At 30.1% G+C, this 17,660-nt stretch overlaps 5 protein-coding genes across 10 annotated transcripts; 3 read left to right on the top strand and 2 right to left on the bottom strand.

Moving 5' to 3' along the window:
• The first annotated feature begins 483 nt into the window (after window positions 1-483).
• LOC146720833 (monocyte to macrophage differentiation factor 2) lies at window positions 484-5,209 on the top strand. 4 transcript variants are annotated; one of them, XM_085487914.1, is made up of 5 exons: window positions 1,022-1,088; window positions 1,972-2,114; window positions 2,632-2,877; window positions 2,984-3,236; window positions 3,359-5,209. In XM_085487914.1, exons 3-5 carry the CDS (start codon window positions 2,642-2,644, stop codon window positions 3,611-3,613), a joined length of 744 nt encoding a protein of 247 aa, XP_085344040.1. In that variant the 5' UTR covers window positions 1,022-1,088; window positions 1,972-2,114; window positions 2,632-2,641; the 3' UTR covers window positions 3,614-5,209. The 4 variants fall into 4 exon arrangements, with proteins under 4 accessions (XP_085344038.1, XP_085344040.1, XP_085344041.1 ...); XM_085487915.1 differs by having other exon boundaries at window positions 1,023-1,088; window positions 1,984-2,114; XM_085487913.1 differs by having other exon boundaries at window positions 1,070-1,088; window positions 1,912-2,114.
• Window positions 5,210-5,269: 60 nt separating this feature from the next.
• LOC114942784 (katanin-interacting protein-like) lies at window positions 5,270-10,037 on the top strand. Of its 2 annotated transcripts, XM_029318227.2 has the most exons (14): window positions 5,270-5,727; window positions 5,844-5,954; window positions 6,063-6,568; window positions 6,685-7,031; window positions 7,118-7,255; window positions 7,488-7,625; window positions 7,701-7,857; window positions 8,054-8,316; window positions 8,391-8,577; window positions 8,703-8,864; window positions 9,106-9,245; window positions 9,317-9,418; window positions 9,498-9,607; window positions 9,720-10,037. In XM_029318227.2, exons 1-14 carry the CDS (start codon window positions 5,633-5,635, stop codon window positions 9,829-9,831), a joined length of 2,568 nt encoding a protein of 855 aa, XP_029174060.1. In that variant the 5' UTR covers window positions 5,270-5,632; the 3' UTR covers window positions 9,832-10,037. The 2 variants fall into 2 exon arrangements, with proteins under 2 accessions (XP_029174060.1, XP_029174067.1); XM_029318234.2 differs by lacking the exons at window positions 9,317-9,418; window positions 9,498-9,607; window positions 9,720-10,037 and having other exon boundaries at window positions 9,093-9,183.
• LOC114942466 (kinesin-like protein KIF23) lies at window positions 9,691-14,270 on the bottom strand. Of its 2 annotated transcripts, XM_085487911.1 has the most exons (16): window positions 14,049-14,270; window positions 13,338-13,901; window positions 13,079-13,249; window positions 12,801-12,999; window positions 12,579-12,717; window positions 12,305-12,504; window positions 12,120-12,224; window positions 11,953-12,038; window positions 11,714-11,844; window positions 11,522-11,625; window positions 11,352-11,456; window positions 11,123-11,269; window positions 10,895-11,041; window positions 10,572-10,808; window positions 10,269-10,476; window positions 9,691-10,034 (listed from the first exon to the last, which is right to left on the bottom strand). In XM_085487911.1, the coding sequence occupies exons 1-15, from the start codon at window positions 14,057-14,059 to the stop codon at window positions 10,309-10,311; spliced, it is 2,514 nt and encodes an 837-aa protein (XP_085344037.1). In that variant the 5' UTR covers window positions 14,060-14,270; the 3' UTR covers window positions 9,691-10,034; window positions 10,269-10,308. The 2 variants fall into 2 exon arrangements, with proteins under 2 accessions (XP_085344037.1, XP_029173674.2); XM_029317841.2 differs by lacking the exon at window positions 9,691-10,034 and having other exon boundaries at window positions 10,243-10,476.
• Window positions 14,271-14,429: 159 nt separating this feature from the next.
• Window positions 14,430-16,733, top strand: LOC114942475 (uncharacterized). The gene is made up of 2 exons (XM_029317850.2): window positions 14,430-15,796; window positions 15,877-16,733. The coding sequence occupies exons 1-2, from the start codon at window positions 14,756-14,758 to the stop codon at window positions 16,165-16,167; spliced, it is 1,332 nt and encodes a 443-aa protein (XP_029173683.2). The 5' UTR covers window positions 14,430-14,755; the 3' UTR covers window positions 16,168-16,733.
• Window positions 16,230-17,184, bottom strand: LOC114942487 (uncharacterized). Its single transcript, XM_029317860.2, has 3 exons — window positions 17,051-17,184; window positions 16,629-16,732; window positions 16,230-16,547 (listed from the first exon to the last, which is right to left on the bottom strand). Exons 1-3 carry the CDS (start codon window positions 17,180-17,182, stop codon window positions 16,373-16,375), a joined length of 411 nt encoding a protein of 136 aa, XP_029173693.1. The 5' UTR covers window positions 17,183-17,184; the 3' UTR covers window positions 16,230-16,372.
• Between the last annotated feature and the right edge of the window lie 476 nt (window positions 17,185-17,660).

The raw sequence follows: 17,660 nt of genomic DNA, 5'->3' as shown, positions 1-17,660 counted from the left end.
GCTATAAGTTTTAATGTGATAATGTATATAAAAATAAAGAATAAATGTAGAGGGAAAAAATGTGTGTGTATGTGGATTTTTGCATAGTTGCAAAACGTGATTTGTTAAAAAAAAATGTTACATTGTTGCAAGGTTGCAGTAATTTATTAAAAAAGTTATTTATCGCTTATTAGTTTGGCTCATTATCTTGTTAGACTTAAATTCCCTGATTATTTTATGTCTTGTTGCAACTTTTTATACTTCTAGAATTATTCTGAACGTTTGGCATGTAACATCAGATGCAAAATATTTATGCATGATTTGATATATATATATATATATATATATATAGAAGCAGTTTGATTTCAATGTCGGATCGATGTATCGGCCGAGTTTTGTAAAGACGAGATTCTAGTAACCGGAAACGATCAGCTGTGGCTCTGACAGTTGCTATTTCTGATTGTACATATATATATATATATGTACATACACGAGCGAGATAAAGTTGCGCACGCGCGATTAGAGTCTCGCATCGAAGATGCCGTACTGATCGTGATATAAATGGATCTGGAATCAGACTTTGACCGTTCGACTGAACTGACAGCGGTGACGGGAAGATTCGTCCGGTCTGGTGCTCGATTGGCAGGCATTTATAAGGCGGGAGAAAGTGCGGGCAGTTGCGTTCTCGTTCTCGCGAGGCCGACGCGTTTCAGACGTGTTTGGCGGCTTCTTCAGGGTGGCTGAACACGACGAAACGAGTTCGGCTCCTCGGTGCGCTCGCGGCAAAAAGAAGAGAATAAGAATCCAGGTGTTCGCGTGACGGTGTCCGACTTGTATTAATATATACATTCCCTCCGATGTCGAGCGTAATAAATCATTACGAGTCAAGCAGGATGCGATGGAAGACGACGCGTCTTGTTCGGCGCCATTAGCTTCATTATCCAATAGATTTGAGTACCTGTCAGGGTATCGAATAATCATTCCTCCTGCCTTCGGCTCAAATTTCTCGCCAAAATCCGTCGACCTGACATCATCATGGACGGTGCCTGTCTTCATCAGTTCGTCATGGCTCCCCTTAAAAATTTCCTGCACCTGCAACGAATCAGAGAGTAAGATGCGAGTCTAGCAATTTTTATAATATAATTTTAATAATCGATTTTTTATCATTGATTAATGCCAATAACTTTTTGAAAGTGTAGCAACTTTTCAATCTTACAATGCTATAAGTTTTAATGTGATAATGTATATAAAAATAAAGAATAAATGTAGAGGGAAAAAATGTGTGTGTATGTGGATTTTTGCATAGTTGCAAAACGTGATTTGTTAAAAAAAAATGTTACATTGTTGCAAGGTTGCAGTAATTTATTAAAAAAGTTATTTATCGCTTATTAGTTTGGCTCATTATCTTGTTAGACTTAAATTCCCTGATTATTTTATGTCTTGTTGCAACTTTTTATACTTCTAGAATTATTCTGAACGTTTGGCATGTAACATCAGATGCAAAATGTTTATGCATGATTTGATGATCTATTATCTAACAGCTAATTATAATATATAGTCTGCTTATCATTTATAAAAGAACTGAGTAATGTTGTGTTAATAATGTACAGTTATTACTATTAATTATGTGTAAATGTAATAGTTATTAGCTAAATTATCCAGTTTTTTGCTTACAATTATTAGCAATAATAAATAAATATATACATGTATCATATGCATGTTCTGTTATATGTGACTAAAAATTGAATTTTTTTTTTATATGTGCATAAAATAATCATATAACAAGTTATATTTTACAATTCATTAAAGACAATTCTACGTTAAATATATTTTATTATTTATTATATTTATACATGTTTTATTATTTATGAGACAATTTTATATGACATTTAGTTCTTCCCTTAACTTTATAATAATGTGCTCTTTCTTAAGCTTAAAAGAGATTAAATGCATGCATGTGTTGGGTTTGAAATCTTTAATGGAATACATCAGCACCGCTTGTAGAAGATCAATATCCTTGAACAACAAATTCTCTGTGGATCATCCTATCAGCATGGATACACAAAAAATATCCCGCGCAGTTATATTGGATTACTACTTTGGAATAGGTTCCTTCAATGTAGTTGAGCAAACAGGTATTGTTAATAGATATAATAACTTGTGTGTAATGTATCATGCTTTTTGTAAAATTAAGTTTTATGCCAAGAATGTATTGTGCAACTATTTGATTGTTAAATTGCTACATTAGTATTGTATAATCTGAAATTGTATAATATATATATTAGAAAATCTCCCTTAATTTTATTATCTGCTTTATATGAATTTAACAAAACTTTTATCATATATAATCTACTAATCTTCTTTCATCTTATATAAGAACTTCTTATGTATCACAATTCCTTACATAATAATCGCCTATTGCACTTTGACATATAAATTTCTTTGTACAGAATGTATTATTAACTTTGATGATATAAATGTTGTTTTGTTAAATGATTATATAATGCTAGTGTATAATATTTAAGGATAGAGCTCTATAATTACTTAATTTGTTATTAATTAGTGACCAATTAGTCAGCTTTATGAGGTATAATAATCTACAGTAGAGGAGAGAAAAAAAGTGGAGAAATAAAATAAATAATATATTTATAGGGTCAAATGGATGAATCCCAGAGCATGCACAAATGAGGCGTACATTCCTACTCCAATAGAACATGTAGCAAATGTGGCAACTCATGGAATATGGGTTGTGCCATCAGTGATTGGCGGCATCGAGCTTATACGACGCTCAACGACGTGGGCCCAACTTGTGTCCGCGTGTGTATACGGCACTTCCTTGATTCTTGTCTTCGCGGTGTCAACCTTTTTCCATAGCGTACACTATTGCAATCATAATAGGTATGATTACTTCAATCATATATCTTTATTTTGCTCTTCATTGACTTTCAATTTTTCAATCATCAGGCGTGAACAAAGTATATATTTATTACATATAATATTTCAGACAATTAAAGGATGCGTTACATCGCTGTGATCGTGCTATGATATATATCTTCATAGCAGCCAGTTATTTTCCATGGTTAAATGTGGAACACTTCTCAGACGATGAGCTCTTGTTTGCAATGCGATACGTTGTCTGGATCATGGCTATAATGGGCATCCTTTACCAGCAAATCTTCCATGAGAAGTACAAGATGCTTGAAACTATTTTCTATGTAGTTATGGGTATTGGACCTAGCGTTGCAATCCTTAATGTTGTAAGTAAAGTATTTGAATATCCTTCAAACTGAATTTTGTTTCGGGCAAACACGAATAACTCAATTTAACATTTTAATAATTATTCGGATAATTCTGACGTATACCAATGTTATCTTTACAGTGTAATTATTACAATATTACGGAATTAAAACTAGGCGGACTGATATACGTACTTGGTATAGTATTTTTCAAATCGGACGGTCGTATACCTTGCGCGCACGCAATCTGGCATCTTTTCGTGGCCGCGGCAGCTGGATTTCATTACTACGCGATTCTAAGCCACGTATTTCCCGAGACAGACCTGACGAACGTTCCTGGAGCATCCAGCAATATACCACCGTTATCTAATGTGCTAAAATCACATATAGAATTGTAGGAGTTGTATACTATTTTCTACAATATTTCTTCCAAATGCTAAGGATTCTAAAAAAACGTTCTAGTAATTTCAGGGATAAACCAAACCCTGTATATATTCTGATAGAAAGATGTCTTTTATTTCTACTCATTTGGAGAAATTTTTGATAAAATTGATTTTTTATACATTCGTGGACTCTTGTCTGTATTAGACAGTCGGCTTATTGCGATTATTCCAAACGTTAGTAAGCAAAAGTCGTGCAATTGTGTAAAAGTTTTTATTTAGAAAATGACGAAGCACGTATTAAAAAAAGTTGAGTACCTGACGGTTATATGTTGAAATAAAACAATAGTTATTAGCAGATGATGATATGACTCAGTTACGTGAATTGTATTACAAGTTCGAATATGATACAGTGAATATTGTGTCTTTCATATGATTGAGTATGCTAGTCTTAAAACCATTTATGAATGCCAAATTATTGTATAAAAAGAAGATATTTATCTTATATTAAACGTGTATTAAATTTGAAAATTACATATTGAAAATAGTACAGGTTATTATTTTCGGAGTAAATGCGATATTTTGTTTTACACTGAGTTTTATAAGAGTCTTTACATTAGGATCTACAAAATGTAGATACTAAACATTAGCTTAACTGTGAATGGAAACCAAATTGACTGAAATGCAATCTTTTTGCTTTCTACCAGAAGTGTCAATCGTCTTTATGTTTACAAATGTATTGTGCCAAAATTAACATCATGTTTGTGTCTATCTAATATAAAGGTTTCCAACACACCTATAGATATAATATATAGATATAACAATATAACTGTATTTATATTGTTACTATGTATGATACAATCTTTGTGTAAAAAAGGGACAGAATATTACTTGAAGTACAGTAATTTTGCAAGTATTTTGATGTGTAGTTATGAATAAGAGGATCTCTATAGATAATTACAATTATCAAACGTTTCACACATATAATGTAGTATGTTACAACAATGGCCTTAATTGTACTCTTGATATTTTGACTATGAGAATATTTGTTATAAAGTTTAATCTTTTATTAACTGGTTTGTATATTAATAATTATAATTATTATAATTATTATATACAGTTTTGTACATATTATAAAATATGTTTATATATATATATGGTTTATATTATAAATTATTAAAATAGTTATCAATTATATATCTCTATAAAAATATACTTTATCATTCTATTTCTATTTACTTATTTATACATTAATTATATATCAAAATTAAATATGCATTATATACTCTTATATGTATGTATATAATTGCATATATAACAATGTACAGTATTGACATTATAAAGCATTGTTAAGATAATGACGTTAATTAATTTGCGATATACATATATGTATCGCGATGTAAGAAACAAAGTACAAAGTGATTATCGGTTATGGTTATAAGTTTATTCACACTGTCTACTTTTTGTCCTTGTAATTTGTGCAGTGGACCAAAGTATTGTGGAATAATATACAGAATAATATGTAGCATCGCTGTCATTGTGGTATGCTTTCTTGGTATGAGTGTACTTCTCTCAACAAATTATAAATAAAGAATTATGTATCGGCGAAGGAAATTGTTTTTTATTCTGCAAAACTGACGTATATGTTATCGGCGCAGAACCGATAACAGTTTCTCATTAATAGCTTAAAAATTGCGCGTAGGCGCGTCAACACTTCAACACCCCCGAAGGGTTTCCATGGTGATAATGGCAAACAGAACGAGAATAGAACAGCCGACAATGGATATTTCTGAGATCGGTCATTATCGTTAAAAACATTATGGTTAAAAACACTTTGGAATCTCTGTATAAAGTCATGAAAATTATTACGCGCTCTTTTCCGCAACATGAAAAAAATTGCAACTCCGACAAGTTTTCGATGAAGTGACAGAGCTTACACGAACAACTACAATAATTTAGCGTGTCATTGCCATAATAAAGTATTTGGATCGCATTGCACGCGGTGGCATATCAGTGATAAAATAAGAAAAGTAAAGTATGGATAATGTTACGCATGATAAGCCCGAAAGAACGATTTCATCCTTGCCTGATAGCACACTTGAAATGCCATCGTGGTTGCTGGAAATGACTTGGTATGTATTATTCATATGTATATAAATATAAAACATTGTGGGCATATAACTTATGTATGCGTGTTTATTTCTGGAAGAATAAATTGCATTTTATTATTATGTTACTCTTTCATCAGCAATATAGGGAAAATGAATACAGATAACGATGCCAAATCACTGCAAATGGAAGCAATTTTGATTGATGATCATTTCAAAAATATATTTCTTAAGAAGGAAGCTGATGATACGTAAGATCCACATGTATCTTATTGTATATTTTGTTCTTAGAATATATATATATATATATATATATATATATATATATAATAAAGAATAAATTTTGTTTCCTTATTTAGAAATATACAACCTGGCGCATGTTTGAATGAGCTTTACGATGTTGATGATAATATTAAATTACAAACGTCTGCAAGCAAATCACTGCCAAATACACCAAAGAACGAAGTTGAACAAACAAAAACACGCGCCTGTTCTGCAGTTGTAAATGCGAAACACCGTATAAAAGATGACTTTCGTGACTTAGATGCATATTTAGAAAAGAAGCAGTTAGAATTGCACAGCAATAATTATTTAGCGCCTGTTGAAAATTATGACAATGCAAGGATTTGCGATAATAAGGAATCTAATTTGGAGTACAAATGCTTTACAAATGTTCAAGATCATGTAAATAAGCGATTACATTTGTTGGATGACAATTATTATTCGAGTAGTTCCGCCTTTAGTATACAGAGTGAAGAAAAATCAAAATTATCTAGCCAAGAGACTCTTAAATCTTTTAGCGTACTTGAAAACGATTTCGTCAAAAGTAATGATCACGCATCAAATATTGATCTGCCAGGAACAGGTCTATATTTATCTTAAAATCTTATATATGTATATTTTTTCGAGATGCATACAATATTAAATCTATCTTTTTCATATATATAATATGATTTGGTAATCATTTCATATAATTTTTAGATAAAATTTACAAAAACTTCATTATTCCGGAATTGCCATCAGGAGACTCATTAATTATTAATATTCTTTCTACCTGGGGTGATAAATATTATGTAGGGCTTAATGGCATCGAAATTTTTTCAAATACCGGAGAACCGGCTAAGATAAAAAATATCTATGCAGATACGAGCTCTAATAAATCATTGGATAACAGTCATAATTCTCATATTGTAAATAATTTGATTAATGGTATTAATCAAACGAGAGATGACGCAAATTTATGGTTAATGCCTTATTCAAGTGGTGACCATCATTATGTTCATATCATATTTGAATTCGCAATTACTATAGCAATGATCAGAATATGGGTAGAGTATTTTTACAATAATTATAAGTTAATATAGATGTAGATGTATATAAAAATATTTTTACTTTTAACATTGCTCTTTTTCAGAACTACAACAAATCTAGAATACATTCCTTCAGGGGAGCTAAAGATATTATCATTAAATTGAATGACATTACTATTTTTTATGGGGAAATTGCTAGAGCATCGGGCGATGATATGGGTAGCCTCGACTCTTTTGGTGATGTACGAAATTTTATCGATGATAAATTCTAAATTATATAAAAAATTGTTTCGTTTTAATATTACAAAATATATTTTACATATATAATAATCTATATATTATTAAATTAAACAGCAATAATATGCTTATTCTCTGTATCATACTTTCTCTTTTTTGTCGTATACATATATAGTTATATTTAAAAATTACTTTAATACATTATAATGCACAAAAATAATTGAGACTGTGATGTAGACTATATTATTTACAACGGATGAAAATATTCTGGAATTGATATCAAAACATGATAATACGTTCATAGAATTCAATAATGGAATGTCAGATTATGAGGAGAAAGAAACAATTCGCCCGATAACAGCAACAATTAATGATGTAAGGACTTTTGTACACACATAATTCATTCGAGAATAAGTATATATAATGTTGTGTATAATGTATTCGTTTTAGATTACTTCAGCAAGACATATAACTAATGAAAATCCTATTGAGAATTCTTCCAATTTGTATACCAATAGTAAAATTTACAATACATCTTCTACCATTTTATGCTGTAGAGAAATTCAGTTAATTATAATTTCTAATTGGGGTTTACAGCATTTGGTTGGTGAGTAAATGTCTTATTATCTATGAGATATATTACACAGAATATTCTATTTTAAATGATGCACGCGAATATCTTTTAAACTATTATAGTGATGTTAAAAATATTTCAGAGAAAAATTTAATGAAATTTTTGAGGGAATATAATTCATTTCAATAAGTTTCTTATAGATGATGTTGAAATTAGCATCAATTTATAGGTCTTACTGGTATAGAATTAATTGGAGATCAAGGTATAACAGTTCCATTAGCAAATGCTAATTTACACTGTAATGTAGAAAATACGCATTTAACGAATTTGATTGATGGATGTAATGTTACAACTGAAATGGATCACATGTGGCTAGCAGATGTAACATCGAATAAAAGAATTGTAATAACAATTACATTTAATACGGATGTGTATCTAACAGGAATGCGAATTTGGAATTACAATGCATCTCTGGAGCTGTCTTATTGTGGAGTAAGATATATAAAATTCAAATATATGATTTGCTATTGTAACAATCGATTAAGAAAATAATCTCGTTTACTTAGGTAAAACGATTATTAGTTAAATTGGATGGTAAACAATTACACGACGAAAATCTTGAAGGCTTTTTATTAAGACGCGCGCCGGGATCTTGCCATTATGACTTTGCACAGGAAATTAACTTTGCTAATAATCCACTTGCTCAAGTACATCTTTCAGATCATTCTGCTGATTTAGTTAAATCATCCGAAGGTATCTTATTGTTAGTCATTTATGTATGTATAAACTGTGCGCGCACGCAACACAAAAAATATATTTATATCTTTATAATATAGATATTTATAATATAAAATAAATACATATTTATAATATTTTAGAACCTGCATCTTTGGATTCAAACTATGAAGCTCCGTCAATGCCGCAGGGATTTGTTTATCAAATAATAATTTTCTCCACATGGGGAGACTCTTACTACGTTGGCCTGAATGGAATACAAATATATGATAATTATGGAAATGAAATCAAGTTAACTGCAGATAGTATGTTCACAATCTGCAATTTAATTAAAAATTTGACTTCCTAATATTCTCTGAAAAAAATACTCTTTTTTTTTCAATTTGCATTTGTAAATTATTTATATCCCCCCTTTTAATTTGATTTATATTACTTTTAATTATTTTTATGTATCTTTTAAAAGAGAATAAATCTAAATAAATAAATTCAATAATTTTCATTAATATTTATGATATTAATATTGCTAATTTTAGTTTTTTTTACCAGATATAGCTGCATTTCCTGAAAGTGTTAATATAATAGAAGGCATAGATAATGATATTCGTACTCCAGATAAACTTATCGATGGAATAAATAATACTAAAGACGGACGTCATGCTTGGTTAGCACCTATACTTCCTGGACAAGTAAGTGAAAATATAGTATACTATAAAAGTATATTCAATATTTAATTTTTTTCATATTTTGTGTTTTTCAGACAAATCGTGTGTATTTAATATTTTACCATCCTGTTATGGTATCAACGATTAAAATATGGAATTATGGGAAAACGACGCAAAGAAGAGTTAAAGAATTTGCAGTAAGAAAAATAAATTGCATTATGTTTATCGATAATTTTCCAATTTGCCATTTATACAAAAACGTTTATTATTATGCAGATATTGGTAGATGATTTATTAGTTTACAACGGAACTTTAGATAAACATAATTCATATGGACTGGTAACATTTGTGAAGGAAAATAGTAATAATGAGAGTTTGGTGAATTGGTAAGTTAAATTAGCAATGCTAATAAGCAAAGGGGAGGGGAGGGAGACAAGAAAATATATATAAAAAAAGATCACGCAAAAGGTAAATTGTAATTACATATTATTTTTATAGCTCGGAACAAGAAAATCATCTTTTAAATTTACAAAGAAATACCTCAGGTGCTAACTCACTACCAGATCCATCTCTTCGTCCACATACATCTTTACAATTTAAAGAATCATAACTATATACATATTTGTATGCATACGCATATACATACATGCTGGTGTATATTTACAAAATATATATTTAAACTATGTGTATTTTTATATCTATATTAAATTTTTTTCATTTTTATAGTGAAATGTCTTGTTTAAATAATCAATAAATGCAATGTAATATATATACATATCAATATATATAATATTCATATGTTATCATATATTTCTGTAACAATAATCATATGAATATTATTTATAAATTCTTGTTTTAGAATGTAAAATGGATTTGTAAAAATATAAAAATATTAATAAAAATTTAGTAAAAGTTATGTACGTTTCTGATTAAATCTTAAGAATATCATGAGAATAAAATATATCACACATATTTTGTAATATCAACTTGCAATAATGTTGGAATATCAGAGAATAATTCATAAATTAATATCAGAGAATTTATTACCTTGTGCATAAATAAGTCTTTATATTTTTAATTATAAAGATTATACCCGTGCTCTCTTTGTTTCCATCTGTGTGATAGTATCTGTTTGGTCGACATTTTCTTCTCGAGGTCCAGTACGTTTTCTTGCTTTCGGTGATGATTGTTTTAAACATTCCATATCATTAAATATTACCTGTGCTCCACCGCCGCTTGTCGGTAGTATGTCACCCTGTTTAAAAAATTGGAAAAAAACATTTTTTTTAGAAAACTTCCATATATCAAATCATAAACATGCATTATAGAAGAAAATTTCATTATTTCTACCTTAAATAATTTTGTTTCGAGTTCTCCATCTGTATCATGCTCTTGCGCGACAAGACAATATCTAGATGCACCATCCGTAATTTCCTTCGGGGAAGTAAGTCGCGTTATACTTCGCCTTCTTTGCATTAACGGTTGTAATACAGTTCCGATCGGTACAAGAGTCTGAGGTCTATGATCGATCCATCGATCAGCACTTTGCGAACGTCTGTACCTCGGATTTGAAACGGGTACTCTATCCTGTATATAAACAAATTTTTAATTTTTTTATGTATTATACACAACTTGTTAAAGATATTTAAACGAAAAATTGAATAAAATGTAACCTTTCGTGATATTCTGGTTTCTCTGTCTGGACTGATTATTTTTGCTGTTGATTCTGGAGCTTGTCCTTTTGATGGGATTATAGAATTGTCGTCAACTAAAATTTTCTTCACTAATCGCAATTTATCTTCCTTTTCTTTCATTTGATTCTAAACAATTATGGATATATTAAACATTGTAAAATCTTATAAAGTTAAAACAAATGTTAAATATAAGGTTGAAATAATTACCTGAAGATGCTCACGCTGTTGGCGCAATTTGATTTCTAATTCTCTGTTCATTTTATCTGTTTCAACTTGTATCTTTGTATTATATCTCTGCTTTACTCTTTGTTTATCTATTAAACGTTGATTCAATGCCAAATCCCTATCCCTTATCTAAATATAAAATTTGTATTATTTAAATAATTATAACACAACACATAGACACAAACATACATAAATACAATATTAAACCTACTTCTTGCTGCAAATTGCGTATTGTTTCATTAGCAGAGTTTAATTTACATAAAAGAGTATCAATTTGCGTTTCCGTTTTACAGAGATGTCCTTCAAATGCAGATATCTGAAAATAAAAAATGCAATTAGTACATTCTAATCGTGTTCATGATAGAGTTATTAAAAATGTACCTTTCTCTTTTGCTGTGTATTTGAAGCTTTCAATGAAGCAACTTCGACTTTCAAATTTACATTTTCTTGTTCCATTCCTATTATCTTTTTTCTGAAATCCTCTTCTATAAATAAAATAAACATTTTATTAGAATACATTGCACATTAGATTGCAATATTATTTATTAAAACTAAATGAAAAAAACATCTCACGGTTCTTTTGTAAATCCATACGAAGAATATTGCGCTTGTCGATACGTTGTTCCAAGAACTGCATTAAGGAATGTATTATTTGATCATTGTCTGAATTAATAATTTCCAATTGAGGAAAAGGTCCACCCAAACTAAAATGTAATTAAACATGTAATTCAATGTTATAAAGAATAATTTATAGAATAAAAGTTAAAAGAAATTTTTTCTTGATTAGAGTTATATATAGTAAATTGCAATACCTGTACACTAAACCTAAATCAATATCTAGATCAGCAGCGTCTGGTCGTCCCTCTTTTTCCAATTTACTTCTTGCTTCTTTGAATATCTGAAAAGAAAAAAATTAATATTTTTGAGTGATAAAGTATTATTGGAGCTATACAGATATTTACTACATATTTCATATTACCTTATTTGCTTGTCTCCTTCCAGGAGTAAAACCAAGATCTAATTTTAAAGGATTTGATCGTGCAATTTGCACTTCTTGAGTCATTTCCGCGAACTTCATGATTTGCTACATATAAATATTTAAAAATTATTGTTATGGTAATTACATTTTTTTTTAAGATAGATTCAATAATTTAATTTACATACAATTGTCTCATCATAATCATCTGTTCTTGGATTTACACAGACTATCATTCTGACTTGCCCTTCACCATCAAAATAATTTTTGAACAAATGAGTTAGTTTAGAATCCCGATATGGTACCATCTTGTTTGTACCTTGGCTCTGATTTTCTCTCAAAATTTCCAGACATGAGCGCAGAGTCATCAGTGAATTATTAATATTCCCTAAATATTACACACATTTATCATTAAAATGCTTTCATAAATTTCATAAACACGACAAACGCAAAATATTTTACCTGCTTCTCGTAAACGTTGACCAGTATTTTTAGTGCGATTTGTGCGTTCACTACCTGCTAAATCTACTAAAGATAGTTGACTTACACACACGACTCGTTTATCCTGCATTACATGTTCACCCTCACAATCTAAAGGTGCCTAAAATACAAGAGAAATTATAAGTATTTGTAAACCAAAATAATTCTGATGTAAAAGTAAAAGTAAAAAAAAAAAAAAAATACCTGTACAAGTCGAATAGTAAAAACACTATGGGATCTACTCGATTCTGCATTTAATGCTGTGTGTGCAACGCGTCTCTTCCGTTGCCCACGTTGAAATAGTTCAAAAGCTTCCTCTGCACTTTTTACCTCAATCTCTGTGACAGCATGTACATACATATTTTTATTACCGTCTTCTCTGACAATTTTACTCTGTAGTGTCCTATAATAAATAAAAAAATGTTTAAATATACAGCAATCAAACTTTTTAATTAATTTCATCTTTCTTGCAGTATACTTACTTAGTTCTAATATCATCTTCATCTAACAAATCATATACAACGTTATTATATATTTCAACATATGTTATAAATATAGCATATGCATTGTCAGATTCAATCATTACAGTTTGCGATTCATTACGTTCATGGGCTACTGTTGGATTACTGTCTCCATCACTGTCCACTTTACGACTATCATAAATTATTTCACAATAAATCATTATATAATATTATCTTTAACATAAATGTATTCATATTTATCTTAAGTATAAAAACTTACTGCTTGCCAATTCTCCCTGTTTTCTGTGATATGCCTGCATGAAGTTCATGTTGCCTGTCTAACATAGCATCAGCCTCACTTTGTACATCAAAACCATTCAATTTATCTGGCTTAAAGACAAACTTTTTTGTTTGATAATTTGTAATGGTATTAAAAATAACATCCAGGCAGCGAGGCATGATACCAGCATCCTGTGATTCTCCAGTCATCGTATAAGTCTTCCCACTGCCAGTAACGCCATAAGCAAACAGCAGACCATTTTTTCCATGAATGAGATTTTCCACAAGAGGAAGCGCAACTGTTTTAAATACCTCCCTTTGTGTAACATCAGGCATAAATATATGACTGAATGTTGTTTGTATCTCTTTAGTTATAGTACGAAAATTGACTGCTGATTCTGGCGGTGTTATGACTAACGTTGTGTCAGAGACAATTCTCATGCATGACACATCTGTGGAAAATTGCATTGGTCGTAAACGACAGTACACTTGAACAGGATCCTTGGACACCATATTCGATCCCTTCGGTCGAATAATCGGTTTACGAGCTGGAGTTCTTGAACGTCTGAAAAATGATGAAAAATATATTTATTTCGCGCATGTTGGTCGCGTTTTATTTTCTAAAATACATGCATGAGTATTTGTGCATCGTCGATGTTGTTCATCAGCATTGCCTGTCTGAGAATACAATGGTTAACTTTACAATACTTACGCAGGCTTCATTTTTACGCAAGTCTGCTTGATATGTACACAATTATGAATATGGAAATAATTTGACAGCTTTCGTTGAATTAGACTGAAATATATATGACAACACCCGTGTGAAAAAGACACTTCTTCCCCTTTGCCACAGTTTTACTTGAAGACCGTTACGATCTTTCAAATTGAAACTTTGTGTATGATCAGACTATTCAGTGCTACCAATCTTCTGAATCTTCAACTAGTGAAATTTAGCAAAACAGACAAGATTGGTCCATAGGAATATTGCTTCCGATTGATGTTTCACGTGTGGAACTACCAATCAGATTCGACGTCCACTTGCGATGACGTTAATTAATTCAAGACTTTACCACCAGATGGCGCGCAACGCAGTCAAAACAATTGTTATGAAATTTAAATCGCGCGTAACATCTTGCGCGGGATTGCAAAAGTGAGTCGTGTATTGTATTTACATATCATCGTCAAAAAAATGTTTTTGAAGAATCGTTACACGTAGACGAAATTCACAGTTAAATCCATTATGATTTAACACATATGTACATTTGAACTGATTCGAGCCCCTCTCATATGTATGGTTCTACAACGCATTTTATGATAAAACATTGAATTTAGTGTTGTTGAGGGGCATTTATTTTTATATGTAATCGAAAATTTCTCGTGCAACAATTGCTGCAATTGTATTTATAAAAATTATAAGCTATGCCATTGGAAAGTATTGGAGTAATTTCGAGACCAAAGGTTAGATTCTCCCAATTTTCTGACAATGTACAAAACAAGGAGAAGGACGTTGAATGCTGTAACAAGAAGAAGACTGTTTCACGAACGAACGGTCCGAGAATTAAGAGCATCGTATCTCTCAAGAAACCTGTTAGAATTGTAGATCCTAAGAAATTGTCAACAAGTGTTCGTAACAAGAATGTACTGCAGGGTGATCATAACACAGAGATTTCAACACATTCCAGTAATATTGCATCTAAGAACATTCAAAAAAATACATTTCCATCTAATAAAAATGTTCCAAAAATCGAGACTTCAAGAATTTTACATAATGCAAATGGTATTCAGAATATAAAAGAAAATTATAACACTTTGCAATCTAATAAAAGTCCACGAGATAATATTTTAAAAGATAACAAGGAAAGTTTGCAACAAAAAGGGAAAGAAAATAAAGATGTAACACTGAAAAAAGTTGTATTTAGTAAAGATGTAAGTAAAACAAGAAAAGGAAGCTCTCAATATATGCAATCGGTTACATCAACTGGAAACTGTAAACTTTCTACTAGTAAAAATACACAGAAGATAAATACTATGGAGTCTAAAAAAAGTCCAAAGATGAAAAAATCACTATCTGCACCAAACGTTGTGAAAAGATCAAAGAAACAAATGCTAAAAGAAACAATCAATACAAAATCTGTTACACCCAATGTTATGCCATGTTACAAGAATGCTGCAAAAACTAAAGCATCTCCAGTTAAAAAGATTATATTACATAATGTATCAGGTCTTAAAATAAAAACTGCTGTAGGCCCAGGAGTTTTTCACAAAAAGAAAAATGATATTAAAGTAAGTGATACAAATGAGAAAAAAACACTAGATATTGTTACTGCAGAAGAATTGGAACGACCAGGATATAATTCTATTGCATGTACTATTAATAAACTGAGAGAACTTAAGCAACAGAAGATTGTCAGAGATATTGATCATTTGCCATCTGCACAAAAAAGTTTTGTAAATGGAAAGGTAAGATTTTATTTATAAAAAAATAACATTTTAATATTTCCCCAGATGGGTCAAAATTTGAAAGAATCTTTTTTTAATAGATTTCTACAGCACTGGATTTTCCACTGGATGAAGCAATTTTCAAAAATTTAGTAGATTTAAGCATAGACGAGAAACAGTTGCCATCTACTATCATGCGAAGTAAAGATCCAGAGCCACGACAAAAAGATATTACACCAAAACTTTCAGATTTCTTTATACCTGAAATTACAAAGGAAATTTGCGAGGCTGTGCACATTAAACCGCGAGCTCCAAAAATGGATGAAAATTGGAATGCTTTTAAAATAAGTGATAAGATACTTGAATGGAAACATAACATGGATGATATTTAGAACAACATGCAATATAAGAATTAAATAATTGAAAGAGGATATGTAATAAAACAATTATCTAATAACAATACACAATTATAATTTACTTAACACATTCTAATGTATAAGCATAAATTATTAGAAATATAAGAGACTTAATGTATCATGCTTACATTTAACAATAATATATTACAAATTTGGTCCAATTAAAGATTATTTACATATTTTACTCCTGAAGTGAAATCTTTATTGATTTTCCGTCAGACTCGAATTCTGATGGCACAGACACAGAATTAAAACCATAATATCTTTGTTGCAAATAAAGATAGATACGACGGAGATTGTAGGTCAAGCATGTACCAGCCAGCACCATTCCGATTACAATTGCAGCTATGATCATCCTGTTAAGATTTCAATGAATTAGCTTTAATTATGTGTATGATATGATGACATATTTTTTAAATTGACTATACTATATTTACACAGTGATCCATATATTGTAATCTTTGCTACTGCAGCATATATTTTCATCGCAACAAAATTCCCATGATTCACACAATCCCCACACACAGTAATGTGCAGCAGTCTGGAAATATAATTGATAACTGTCAGACAATCATATATAAACTATAAAATCGTGTATATATAAACTTTTATCATTTATAACAATTAGATGTTAATGTAAATATGCATAGATATATATTTTTAGATATAATAAATTATAAAATGTCAAAACCATAAAATTATATAATGTGACATTAACTATCAACACTAATATCATAGTAAACATTGCTCCACAAGCGTGTTGTCCTTTCTTTCAAACTGTTTTCACAAATGACATACGAAGAAACATTATAATCAAGAATCTTAATTACTATTAGCAAAGCAAAAATGTGTAAATTACCGGTGAAAAGGCCGTAAAAATCCAAATTAATACAAAAAATATACTATTTGACAGCTGCTCCATTATGGTTAACGAGCTTGAATCACACTGACATATGTAAATGACAGATGGGCTAGACACGCTCCAGGACATTCACCATAAAGCCCCTTGCACAATGCTAGACAACAGACAATAAGAATAAGAAATAAAAAATATCAACCAATCGGAAAAGGAGATAGATATTATTTTTTGCTCCTATTGGTGGATATTTTCTATTCCTATTGCCTGTTGTATTGCATTGTGCAAGGAGCTTAAGTTTCATAAAATTCTCTAGTAAATAACCTATTTCTATTTATCGTAAACATGTATAATATATATATATATATGCAGAAAAATTAATAATATAAATCACGGTCTTACATATGTAAGACCGTGATATAAATAAATAAATGTAATTAATATCCAAATATAATATATAAGCTATTACTGCGTTTCTTATGTTTTTCAGCAAGCATACACATACGATTGACTTATCAAATGAATAATTGTTTTGAAAAGAAGATATATTTATGAGTTTTTTTGCATATATTCGTTAAAAAATAAAATATAAAAAAACAATGCAATATGTTGA

Source organism: Nylanderia fulva, unplaced genomic scaffold (assembly GCF_048542155.1).
Source record: "Nylanderia fulva isolate GAGA-0341 unplaced genomic scaffold, ASM4854215v1 Scaffold6, whole genome shotgun sequence".
In the NCBI taxonomy this organism is placed as follows: domain Eukaryota; kingdom Metazoa; phylum Arthropoda; class Insecta; order Hymenoptera; family Formicidae; genus Nylanderia; species Nylanderia fulva.
Note: the sequence above shows the minus strand (reverse complement) of the source record. Positions and strands in the feature narration are given on the sequence as shown.